The sequence below is a fragment of the Ambystoma mexicanum genome, chromosome 2p, assembly GCF_040938575.1.
Source record: "Ambystoma mexicanum isolate Mex_15411 chromosome 2p, UKY_AmexF1_1, whole genome shotgun sequence".
Classification (NCBI taxonomy): Eukaryota; Metazoa; Chordata; class Amphibia; order Caudata; family Ambystomatidae; genus Ambystoma; species Ambystoma mexicanum.
In genome coordinates this window covers 532,355,655-532,368,896 of record NC_090923.1, presented here as the reverse complement: position 1 = coordinate 532,368,896, position 13,242 = coordinate 532,355,655, and the positions used below count along the sequence as shown (strand labels likewise).

General features: G+C 46.8%; 1 protein-coding gene across 3 annotated transcripts in view; it reads left to right on the top strand.

Annotated features, from left to right (window-relative positions):
• ACAD9 (acyl-CoA dehydrogenase family member 9) overlaps positions 1-13,242 on the top strand; it is a 1,303,923-nt gene that overhangs the window by 155,557 nt on the left and 1,135,124 nt on the right. For all 3 annotated transcript variants that reach the window (XM_069643962.1, XM_069643964.1, XM_069643963.1), the window contains exon 4: positions 10,907-11,013. In XM_069643962.1, coding sequence (XP_069500063.1) covers positions 10,907-11,013 — 107 coding nt within the window. The remainder of the gene's footprint in view (positions 1-10,906; positions 11,014-13,242) is intronic.

Genomic DNA, 13,242 nt, shown 5'->3' with positions numbered 1-13,242 from the left:
CAGTTCAACTTTTTGGCATATGGGTACATGATCTTGTAGCAGGAATACAAGTATACACAACTATTTCACATTCTTGTTTTTCATGGCCTGTAAGAATGTCATTTTATTTTCCCTTGTTCCTTACCTTGCCGTGAAGCGCCTTGAAACACATTATGTATAGGCGCTATATAAATAAACTATCATATCATGAGTCTTCTGTGTCTGTGTCTCATTCCTGGCTCCTCGCCGATTGTTGAAAGCTATGCTCTGATGAGGTTGCCGACACTTTGTCATTCTGCTGCGCCTAATTGTGTGACATAATATTAGACTCTTTTCCATTTCTTTGTGGCAGCATAATCAATGGACTTGGCACAAAAATGAAGCCCTCCCCCGATAAAGGTACTTATTTTGCCATTCTGATTGTTAGAACGATTCTGAAGAGGTTGATTAATTCCTTCCCTTCAAAACCCTTTGATGTTCCAACTTTGAATTTAAACCTGATTTTCACATTCTTAATGGCGGCTCCTTTTGAGCCTATGCCTTCCTATGCCCTAAATGCTCCTTGCTATGAAGACTATTTTCGTGACGGTTATAACCTTTGTATGCCCCGTCATTAAGATGCAGAATCTCCTTTTATGGTGTTTTCAAAGGTGGTTATTTTGGTGAGAACCTTTTGTCTTCTGAAATTGGTCTCTGAATGTAATCCATCTCTCGATATATATTTCCATTGTTTTTGCCTCCTCAAGCTGTCATTCCTTGTTTGAAAAAGGGCACACCGCTTTCATCTGTCTCGGCCCACGGATGAACCGATGAACGATTTGACAATCCGATATTTGATGGTTTTGCTGGCACTCTTAATGGCAAGCCCATTATCGCACAGACCATCTCTTGATGAATTGTTAAGTTCGAGACTTGCTATGACTTGGTGAGCAAAGAGGTTCCTGAAGGCATCTGGCCCATACAACCAGCAGTGAAACTGGTAATTTCACCTTGTAGAGTAGATTTCCCTTGCTGGGCATCTGTAAGGCTGGCATTTGTTTACTTCTGCATACTTCGCCCAAGCATTACAGCCTGGACTCTTTGGCTGGGGAAGGGCACCAGTTCTTGTCTGTCTTGCTGCTGTCTCCGATCTAGGGTTTCTTATCTGTTGCCCACCTTCTTGTGTTCAGGTGCTGCTTTGTATTTTATATCTTATTTTTTGATTTGGGATACTGTGGTTACTCTAAATATGTATTGTGCTCATTCCATGGCTGTTCTGTTGTTTTGGCCTCTGGGGCGTGGCAAATTGGGTGCAACTGGGGTATTGGGGTTTGCTCATTTCCACAGGTGAACCAATTGTACCATATCCAGCACCATGGTCGTACATCATCCCACGGTGGAGCTCCCTGTGGAGCCACACCTATTATACTCTTGTCGCACTTTAACATTTCTGGACCAGCATGGCGTTATTTCAAAAGATGAGACATCAGTGCCAGTTTCTCAACACAGTTTTAAAAAAAAAAGAGAAACACTGCTGCTGATCCATTAGGTCAACGGAAACGTTTTGAAAGTGTTACTGAATAAGTAGTGAAAAGTTGGACATGGTTATTGAAGAAATTTGGTTGCAAGGTTTGTGAGCTAGGGCACTCAAGTCTCCATGTTCACATGACCTAGATCCAATGTCTTTTATATTTAAAAAGGTGCTTATGGAAGATTGCGTTGTAAATACAGGCAAGAAGTCTCACTTTAATCCTATCCTGTAATGGCAACTGTTGACAAGATCATGATCATACTCTGTGAAAATGTGATCAGGTTTTTCCTCAAACCTGCAGTGAGACAAGCAACTGCATTTTCAGCATTCTGGGTGTCAACATGTTCATTTTCAGTTGCCTGGCATTCAAGTCATTTATTGATTCCATTATATTATCGTAGGCATTTTTGGAATTGTTTCGGTGAAAAGAATGCTCCCTTAGTCCTTGCGCTGAACTGAAGAAGGATTTGGTGGTCACCATTAAAGTAGGACAAAACAAAAACTGATGGCGGCAAGGTTTAGAATTAATCTCAAACTCTGGCGCAGCTCTTGGCAACCCTCCAAAGCATCATTCTTTAGCTTTTCAAGCCATTACAAGTAGGGGAACAACCGTAAATACATGTTTTACTCTGTAGGCATAATGGAAAGCGGAACCCCTGGAGGTGTGGGTAAAGTGGCCTCAACTTCTTTGGCAGCTCTGTTATCTTCTGTCCCGTGCTAGTTTATATTTAATAACTATACTTTCTCAGATGGTTTTTATTCATCTGTGTTTTCCCATAAAGGGAGATGCTAAAATGAGTATAATAAGGCTTCTAGAAGCTACTTTAAAACCACGTCTATTATTTATTGGACTTTTAAAAGGTGCCAACGATGGGGATATTCACTTTGCAATACCTCCAAAGCAAAAGGCAAGGAATATGGGAAAACTGATCAGTTACATGCTTTGAAGACATTCAAAGCAGTCATGTGCATGGCAAAAGGCAAGGGAGAAGAGCACACACAGTAAGTACATGGAAAATGGTGCAATATAATAACAAACCGGCACGGCCTAAGCAAGAACAGGGGACGACATAGACGCAGACTGACATAGGTACATAAGGTAAGTGGGAACCAAGGACAGACAGTTAAACAAGCCTAATAAATTGCGAAAAAAGGTTAACTGACTCCCAGTGCGTGTATGGATACTATTCAAAACTTTGTCAAATACACACAAATGCCTCACCAATACTGCTCCACCACAGCCATCAGGAACCATTCCAAAAGTCCAATCCTCCAGACCAACCAGACTGAGCTATATTCACTGACTGCTTGAAGATCGACAGGATGAGTCTAAGGCGGCAGTTCTAGTTTCCCGGTAAAACTTGTCTATTCAGGGCGTGGCTAGCCAGAGACGCTGCAGAATGCGACTCTGCTGAGCTTCTGATCGCTGATCCCATCCTGGCGATCTAAATCCCCCTTCTGGAGCTGTGTGAACCCTGAAAATGTAGGCAAGGGTTCGAGTGTTGGAGACAATGTGGACCGAAATTGGCGGGGACTGAGGTCTGGAGAAGGTGTAGATAGAGTGCCGAAGTTCTGTGGAGAGTCTGGGGAGAGAAGATTGCGGGCGCGACTTCGCGCACAGAGGAGAAGTGCGGGGAGACAAGATTGCGGGCGCGACTTCGCGCACAGAGGAGAAGTGCGGTCACTGAAGACCGGTATGGAGGCAGGGAGGAATAGGGTGCCTAGAGCTGGGGGCGCTTCCGGTGATGTGCGGCGGGGGAGTGTGAGTCGGGAGGAAGGTGCACAGAGTACCCGCAGGGGACCCAAGAAGACGCGGGACCCGCAGACACTGAGGAGCGTGTCATAGCACCTCGGGAGGAGCCTGAGAGAGCAATGGCAGGCAGGCGCATAGCTGCACAAAACGAGGAAACAGCTGAGTCAGCTGGAGTGCCGCTCTCCCGCTGATGCGTCGGAGGAGCTGCTGCAGGTGCGACAGAGGAATTGATGTCCATTGTCACGTCGCTAAGTAGCGGTCCACCACCAGGCATAGGCACCAGTCATGACGGCTCACAAACTCGAGTGGGGGACGAACGCTGAGACGGCTGAGCCTGCACGGGCTGAAACGATCTCATCAGCTGGCAACATTGATACCTGAGAGACATACTACCAGCTCAGGGGCTACGGACGGAATGTGGGTAGGGAGAGGAGCTGGAGGAGAGCCCCTGAGGCAAGAGATCGAGGTGAGGAGTGAATGAAGGAGGCGAGAGAAGCGGGGGATGCTCCGGACTCCACCTGCAGAGGGTAAAGGGGAGGAGAAGACCCCAAACTACTGCAACGCGTGGCAGGCATAAGAAGAGTTCAAAGCTTTACCTGGGCCCTTGGGGGTGAAGGAACAAGGCGGTATACTGGGGTAACTCCCTCCCCACCCACAGAAAAGAAGCAAGGCAAAATGCACAGGTGATAGGACAAGGAGGTGGATGGGACAGAGGAGAGGTGCCCGTGGTAGGGGCACAAATCTGATGGGCTTTTCGCGTGCACTAAGGAAGGAATTTCAGCATAATCCCAATGGAATAGGCCCCACATGAACATTTAATCTACATAAGTGCCCAACAGAAGCAAAGGACACGAGATGGAACCGGGAGTGATTGTTCCACACAAATACCACGCGTGGGTCCCAAGGTAGGAAAGCTAAGGCCACAATGTGTCCAGCCTGTAAACATGGCAAATAAAAACCAAGTGAAATTCAAGGGCCCACAATCGGGAGACATCAAAGCACTCATGATGGGCGCCGAAATCCCGAACGGGCGCAACTGCAAATGAGCGCACAGATTCGTACTCCGCCGGCATCCCTCCAAATGGAGGACGACTGCCCTGCTCAGGAGATCAGACCTACCAGATATGCTGTAGGAATTAAAAAAAGGCATCTAGGAGAGTACAGTGGACAAAGGCCATCTCAGACATTAACAAAAATGTCATGGCAGTGGAAAGGAGAGTGGTTGAACTGGAGACGATTACATGCAAGCAGGGGCATGACCAAGAGACCCTAGCGCAACGGGTGGAGGCTGTGGAAAAACAGATGCAGTATATCCTAGACAAACAGGATGACGCAGAAACAGATCAAGGAGGAATAACATAAGGATCAGGGGAATTCTGAAAGCAATTGTGGATCAGGACATAGAGTATGTGCGGGGCTTGTTCCTATCCATCTTACCCGGCAGAAGGCGACCGGAAGATGGTACTGGATCGCACCCATCGGTTGTACTCGTCATGGCATCTAATTAGGAACCTCACACCGGATGTTCTGACCAGGGTACATCAGTACCAAGTGAAGGAAGAGCTCATGAGGGAGGCTTGTAAGCAGGAGCCGGTGAGGTTCAGAAACACATCGCAGACTCTGTTCCAGGACTTGCCGCAGGTGACGCTGATCAAACGGAAAAGGCTGAGAGTGGTGACAGACTGGCTTCGCTCCAATAAGGTCGGCTACCGATGGAGTTTTCCATGTGCCTTAAGATTTGAATGGCGAGGACGTCAATTTGTGATTTCCAATGAAGAAGAAATGGCCTCTCTCCTGGAAAAGGGAGAGAAGGGAAAACCATCTGAACCGAATGGGGACCAGGAGGAGGATATGCCTCTGCCGTCAGGAAGAAAGGAACGAGGGAAAGTAACACAGCCCTAGCTGAAGGGGGAAAAGGAAACAGAAGACAGTAGAGGGGTGGGGTCCAACATGAATGTGGTTGGGCACATGCGTTGGTCAAGAATTGGTAAGAGGATATCTTAGGGCAATGTGAATTGGTAAAGTTGGGGTTTAATGATGTTGGTAGAGGCGTAGAAGAAGGGGCGGTATTGAGGGATTGGCAAGCCCTCATCCTGGGTGGGATAAAACCCAGCTGTCGATGAAGACACGGTTTTGGGGTTGTTGGGGGAGGGGGGCAATGGGAGTGGGGGAGGGTACTTCTCACAAGTTGGGGGTGGGAAGCGGAAGGATATTGGTGGTATACAGTGATCAGACTGGTAGTCGAGGGATCAGGATGGAGGATGAGTTCTTAAAAGGGTGCTGAAAGGGAATACAATGACTGCGGATGCACATATGGTGTCCCCTGAACTTTCAAGGACTTAACCCCCCAATCAATCGGCACGGCATTCGATTCTCTGACGCCTGGTTGAGTTGCAGGCCTCAGTGGCCTGGTTACAAGAAACCCACTTACTGGAGAAAGATGAGATACGTCTCAAACACAAATTCTTTTTTATTCTATTCTTTGCCTCTAGTGGTGAAAAGAAAAGGTGTGCGGCAATCTTAATAGCGAAAGATGCAGCATTTGTTAAGCGGTTTGTTCATAAAGATCCAGAAGGGAGATATCTAGTGGTGGGGAGGTGGATGAGAAGCCAATTGGTGACACTGGTGAGCATCTATGTGCTGAATAAGCATCAGGATCGTTTCCTAACTAAGGTGTGGAAGAAAATCTCAGGTTGGTGCGTGGGGAAGGTAATAGTGAGAGGGGATTTTAATTGCGTGATGGACCACACATGGGACAAAACTCTCCCGCCAACACAGGCCGATGGCAGGAATAGATTGGCGTTGGCACAATTCCTTACAGAGCTACACCTGATGGAAACCTGTTTTTTTTTCCGACCCCAAGCCAGGCAATACACTCACTACTCGGTGGTTCACAGGAGGTTCTCCCGAATTGACACGATTTTAGTCTCGGACACACTCATACCTCACGTAACAAAAATAGAAATTGGGGGGAGGTTTCTCTCGGACCATGCTCCGGTGGTGCTGCATTTGGAGCCCCTGGGGGACGCAGCAGAAGGATGGAAAGCATGGCGATTAAACACCTTTTATTCTGAAACATCCAGTGGGGAGGGCGCATATATAAGACACTTTGAGGCAATTCTTTCAGGAGAATGACACACGGGATGAACTGGGGAGTGGTGTGAGACACAAGTAAGGCGGTTATGAGGCGAATTTATAGCACAAACGGTGGCATATATCAGAGAAGGAGAGAGTGAGAGTGGCTCTGGAGAGGGAGGTAAAGGAAGCGGAGGTTCTACACAAAGAAAAGGGATTGAGGAGGGCATGGAGGGCTCTGATGAAGGTTAGGGCTAAATTAGAAGCACATCTGGCAGAAAGATCGGCATGATTACCGATCCGCACCAAGCAAACCTACTACACCAAAGGGGATAAGGCAAACGGTTTATTAGCAGCAAAACTGAGGAAACGATAGGCTCAAAAATACATTTCACAATTGAGTGAATGGGGGAGGGTCAACTAAAATGGGGCGAGGAAGAAAAGCGAAAGATCATGTATAATTTAATTTCTACTCTAAAGCACTAGCGGGGGAGGCTCTTGGGGTGGAGGGTCAAAAAAATTCCTGGAAGGCTGTGACATGCCAAAATTGACGGAGGAAGATAGGGCATTGGAGGCTCCTTTCAAAGAGAAGGAGATGGAGAGGGCAATAAATATGCTGGCTGGGAATAAAGCTCAAGGCCTAGATACGTTTGGGAATTAATATTATAAAGAATTCAAACCGATTTCAATAGGCCCATTGACGAGACTCTTTAATCTCATAAGGGAAACGGGGAAGGTGTTGGGGGGATATGGGGCCTTCTACGACATTCTACTATTAAAACCTGACCAGGACCCCACCCAATGTTCCAGTTATCGGCCAATTCCACTACTCAATGGCGATGCCAAAATATACTTGAAAATGAGCACCCGGATCAGGCGGGATTTATAATGGTCAGAGACACTCGGAACAATACTCGCGGGGCAGTGAATGTGATAGAATGGGGGAAAAGGACTGGACAGAAAGTCTCTGTAGTAGCGTTAGCCTCCTCACGCGCATTTGATAGCATGGATTGGAACTACCTTCAACTACCGCTGACGCATTTGGGGTGTGGGGAAATTTGTATGCGTATGATCTTGGTGAACTTTCAGAATCCTTCCATGAAACTATTGGCCTGATTCATGGATTTATTTGCGCCGAAAAACAGGAATTTGTGCGCTATTGCTATTCTGCCCGCAAATCCCTGTTTGGCAAATGGGGATTTGTGGGCAGAATGGCGTGCAAATAAATCCATGAATCAGGCAGCAAATATGAATGGGAAGAAATCGGAGTCCATATCAATACGCAGAGGCACAAGACAGTGGTGCCCGCTCTCCCTGCTAGTTTTCACCATGGCCATGGAGCCGCTGGCACATGCAATAAGGTTGGATCCAGCAATAAAGGGAGTGGTGGGGGAAGGAACAGAGCATAAAGTTGCATCATATGCCGACGATGTACTATTGTTCTTAAGGGATACGGGGGAGAGATTGCTGAAGGTGCTGGAACTCATGGGAAGTTTTGCAGAGGCCTCTAGCTTCCGGGTTAACTTCCAGAAGTCAAGGGAACTTAATATCTCAGAAGAACAGGGGGGGTTCCGGGAGGGGATCCGGGTGTGCTCATTGGTGTGGGTGAAGGAACACTTGATATATCTGGGGGTAAAATTGACTCCCACGCAAAAGGGGAACTTTGAGGCCAATATCCGGGTCTCATGAGACGCCTTAGGGAGGATTTAAAAAGGTGGGAGATGCAGGAACTATCCTGGTTTGCAAGAATTACGGCTGTCACAATGATGCTCCTTCACAGATTTTTATATGTAGAGAGTGCGCTGCCATTGTGGATTCCCCACAAATTCATAACAAGGCTCCAGAAAGAGATATCACAATTCATCTGTGGTGGTAAGAAACCATAGTTGGCCAGAAAGATCCTGTTCAGAACCCCACAAATTGGGGGTGGAGGGTTGGGGTTCCCAGAGATGTCCCGTTACCTCTCTGCAGCCCAGCTGGTGCCCATGCTGCCTTGGTCCTTGCGGGAGACGGACAGAGGGGGATGTGAGCTGGAACAACAGGTGACGATCATTCCACTGGGGTATCTGGGCTTCTTAAAGGCTAAAGCAAGAGAAGCCGTGGGACCCTGCTTGCCTCCACAAGAAACACACTCGGGTACTGGGACAAAGTGCTGGGAGCAAGGAAGCTCATCCCTGGGAAGGGTCTTCTTACCCCACTGAGTCACAAGAGTGAGTTCTCCCTGTGCTTAACCCCAGGGTTTTGGGCAAATTGGGAGGGAGGGATTACACTAACACTTATTTTTTTTTTTCTTTCAAGACTGGGTTCCCATGCAGTTTGAGGCGTGTAAAACCAGATTCGCCCTTCCCGAAAGTGAAAGATTCCATTACGTGCAAATTAGACATTGGATCACATCGAGAGTGCAGAGAGGCGGCTAGTAGAGAGCCGGCGGGCCTGGGACTTACAATGAAGGAAGGTGCTCCAAGAAAGGACATCTCGATTATACCGGGTATTGGATAGGGCATGGAAGATGAATTGTCGTTCATGATGAGTTGGGAACAAGACCTGGGCATGCCCATATCGGAGGTGGAATGAGGGCAAATTTGGGGCAGGGCCCAGAAAAGCTTGAGGTGCTCCACAATTCAGCATATAAGATATATATGAGATGGTACATGACTCCACTGAGACTGCATATGGCAAACCCAGACTCCCCTCGAGAGTGTTGGAGGGGATGTAGGCAAGTGGGAGACATGGGACACACGTCGTGGACGTGCCCTAAAGCTTAAAAGTTTTGGAAGGAAATATTAGGTCACATTAAAGAAATCCTGGGTATACAGTTACCAATGTGTCCAAAGGTGGTCCTTTTGGGGGCAATAGCGGAAGGTTTATATGGGGCAACGGGAGCGAGAGCAACGCTGACCATCCACATGTTAACGGCGAATCACGTGGACACACAGCTGGAGATCGGAACATGGACCGATACTGGCAATGTAGTGGGTTTGAATGTGGAACATTATGGCAATGGAAAATGTTTGCGCGTTAGCAAAGAATAAATATCAGAACTATGTGAAAGTATGGCTTCCGTTTCATGAATTCATAGCGAAAAGGGACAATCAATTCCATAAGCCAGCCATCCTCAAAAACGTCTTGGTGCTGTGATCTCCTAGGGGATGGTCCTTGGGCGCTATAGGGGACTTGTTGAACTCTCAATCCCTAAGCTTATCCCAGAACCCAGAATGACAATGTTGGGCATTTATCGTGAGTTCAAACTGGACACTTGGATATACCACCTTGGTTCTGTTGTGGGAGTTGGAATGTGGGAGGGGGGAAGTTGAGGGGTTGGGGGAGGGAAGGAAGATAAGGTATCAAACAACCTGTGGCTTATTCTGCTCAGCACATGTTCTTGTTTTTCTTTTTTGGTTGTTGCTGAAAAAGAATAAAATAAAACTTGTTAAAAAAAAAACGTGCCTCTTCGTGTAACACCTGAATAGTGTCTTTACTTACGCTTTGAACTGTCTTTTTCCTTCCCTTAACTCATGTCAGATGTTGTAACAGCGCCTTGATGCCCCTGGGTTTAGCGCTCATTATAAATGTGAAAATAAATAAATAAAGGCAGGCTCTTAGTCGATAGATAAATAGGTTACTTGAGGGTCATGAACTAAATTGAATGCATTCTTAACCACAATGATTTGCTTTCCGAAATGCAAAGGTTTTTGAGTTTTTTTCCAGACCCGTGTGGTAATTATTTACAGGTTCAATTGATGTTATGAGCTCCCCCCAGAGGGCGGAGCCAACAGCATCCCAAAGTCTACTGCACAGGTTTGTTATATGCTGCACTCATTCAATAGGAACCCAACTGATCTTGGTGGCCCTGGTGCCATGTACCTCTTTGTGTTTGAGGGAGGTTGGCCCATTATTCCAATATGCTCTATGCATTAGATATATAAAGGACCTCAACATTGATGCATGTAGTAACTGGGAGTCACTGCAAGCAGAAGAGCACTGGTTTCATACGGTCACTGGGTTGAAGGCCAAGGGTCTGTCTAGCAGCCTTATTCTGGATTACCTGCAGCTGCTGGATCAGGCTTTTTGGGAGGCCAAGCAAGAGGCTGTTAAAATGGGCAGGGCATGATGGGACCATTGCCGATGAGAAGTTTATCAAGTGTCTCTAGGAGAGTAATGATGAGCCTAAGAACTTGTAGACAATGTCTGTCTTTGTGGAATTACTGCAAAGGTGGTTGAAAAGCACCAGGGTCTGGATTTGAAACATACAATTGGAGATGTGCTAAAGGTTTTCTGGGGGACCATGGATACAATTTGTGTATAATCTGCATCAAACTGAAATATGGTAGGATATGAGGAGATATTGGAACGAGACGTCAGATAGGCATTGAAGAGCAATACTAAACGCTATGTGCGGCTTCATTCAGATTATCTTGTGAATGCCAATGGGGCTGTGATCATAAGCTATATTTGGTGTAGTATGGACATTTGGAGGGTAAATAAATGTACACGAATTTGACCCTACAGGAGTACAGAGTGAGTTATCAATGTGCATGAGGAGTAAAAAAATGTACAAATAACAAACGTGATTGTGTCATTTTAAACAGGTGGTCTTGGTCTATCAAATACAATGTATGCACGGCTGGGGGAAATAACCTCACTAGATGGGTCTATTGCGGTGACCTTGGCAGCACATCAAGCCATTGGGCTTAAGGTACGTGCATCATAATTACTAGCTGCAAATATGGTGAGCAAAAAGACATGGTCTTTAAATGTTGCCAAGTGATATTCAGTTGTGGCCCAACCATTCGCTTGCCACTTATTGTTAATACAACCTTTTCAGCTCATCAATATGGGGGTATTCTTTTGGTTCAATCTCAGCATTCATGGTATTGGATACTCCTGTTCCCTTGTGTCAAATTATTTCCAAGCATGTCCTGCAAGTTCAAACAAGATTATCTACAAATTGGATTACTGAACATTCCACTAAAAAGAAAAGGACTTTTCATCATAAAAAGGTATGTAAAAGAACACTAACTTTTATATGTCCTAGCTCTGAAAGGCCATACAACCGAGTACCAGTCACTCATTGAAAATGTGTGCATTGTAAGGGTGCAGAAGTAGACGTGGGACACAGGGGTGACATGCTTGAAGACATACACTTTTATTTCCTCGAAAGTAAGGAAACACCCTATCTGTCCCTATAACCAAGAGGGGTTTCCTTCCCTGCCTCAAACAAAACTAAGGATAGTGTAAGAATGCCCGTCAAAAGAAAAACGGTCCACTGCCCCATGTCCCAAACCTATTTCTGTCCCTTACACTACAAAAGAAAACTATAAAACTAGTTCCACCTTGACTCCAGAAAGGTGGTTCATTCTGGATGGGTTTTGGCAGTTTTTGACTGTTGTGGGAATGTTCCTTTTCCCCTTGACGTTAATAGGCCTTTCGATATCCACACAGATAGAGGGGGGGGGGGAGTCCCCCTTCCCCAGTCCTTCTTAAGCAACTCTTTACAGTTCCACAAAGATGGGGCACGGGGGGTAATATCTCCCTTCCCCAAGTATTTCTTAGGCTCTCTTTTAATGATCCCAATGATGTCGCAGGCTTTGCCAGAGGATATCCTTCTCTTCCTCTGACCTTTTCTTCCAGTTATGTGGGTCCCAGACCCTTTCTCAGGCTTATGTCTCTCAGACCCGGCTCACTAGCCTGCCAGGCACTGTTTCAAACATGCAACTCTTCATTTCTCTCAGGATTCGGGTCCCAGACACCTTTCTCTGGTATATAATGTCTCTAATCAGGCCCAGGTTCACTAGCTTGTCTGGCACTATTTGGGGATCTCTTTTGCCCTGACTTATTTCACCTCCGCCCTACAGGGTTTCAACAGGGTATGTGCTCTGTCCCATGCTTCGCAGAACAATTCCACATTCATTAGCACAGTTCTCTTCATATGTTGTTTCAACCCCAAGGGCTTGCTCCTTACTCCTACTCCATATGTTGCTTCTCTCTCCCATTCCCTGCTTCTCCGGGCTTCTTTCACCCCAGGTTCCGCAGCACTGGGCCCCTCACAGGTACAGCAGTACCCTCTTGCGCTCTCCAGCTCGCCGCCAGCTACCTGTTTCTACTGCTGTGTTCCCCGTGTCACAGCGGCGTGCTCTGCTGGGACACGTCTGATGCCAGCATCTCCAAGTTTCTCTCACCCCTGGAAGTCGTGCAGCGGTTCCGCAGCCCTGGGTCCCTCACAAGTACAGCGGTACCCTCTTCGATCTCCAGCTCGCTGTCGGATACTTGTTTCTGTCGCTGTGATTCCTGTGTCTCAGCGGCATGCTCCACTGGGACACGTCTGCTGGCTGATCAGTGTCTGTCTCCTTCGGTCCATGTTCTCTACACGGCAGCTCCCTCCAGCTCGCAGTTCCTCTAGGGAGGATGAGACCAAGAGAGAAGTCTTCCTCTCTTTATATTTGTCAGTGTTGTGTGAGAACTAGTATGTTCGCTTTGGTTCCGTGAAGGACTTTTTAATCATACTTTCTTCTTCCTCAGGTCAGTGTCTACAGGGCTATAGCTTTCAAAGTTTTCCTTACTCTTCCCCTTACTCTTCCCTGTCACAGTATGGTTTTTCTCATACACAAAGACTGGTTTACTTTGCATAAAGCAACTATGAATAGAGAGGGGGTAAAGAGGATGGAAGTGTTTTAGCCCTACCAGTGGGGGGGGGAGGGTGGTATTTGTTATATCGCATTCTCCCTCATTAGTTTTCCCTTCCTCCGCAGAGGGGTTCACCTCCCATGGGATCCTCCTTCTGGGTACCACTAGCCAGGGGGACTATCGGATAGCAGCCTCACCACCCTGCCGCCTGGGAAGTGTCCCTCTCCAGGGGAGAAATGACATTGAGGGATTCGTCACATACCCTTCCCCTAGTGATTTAGATTTTCTTTTGTTTTCCTTT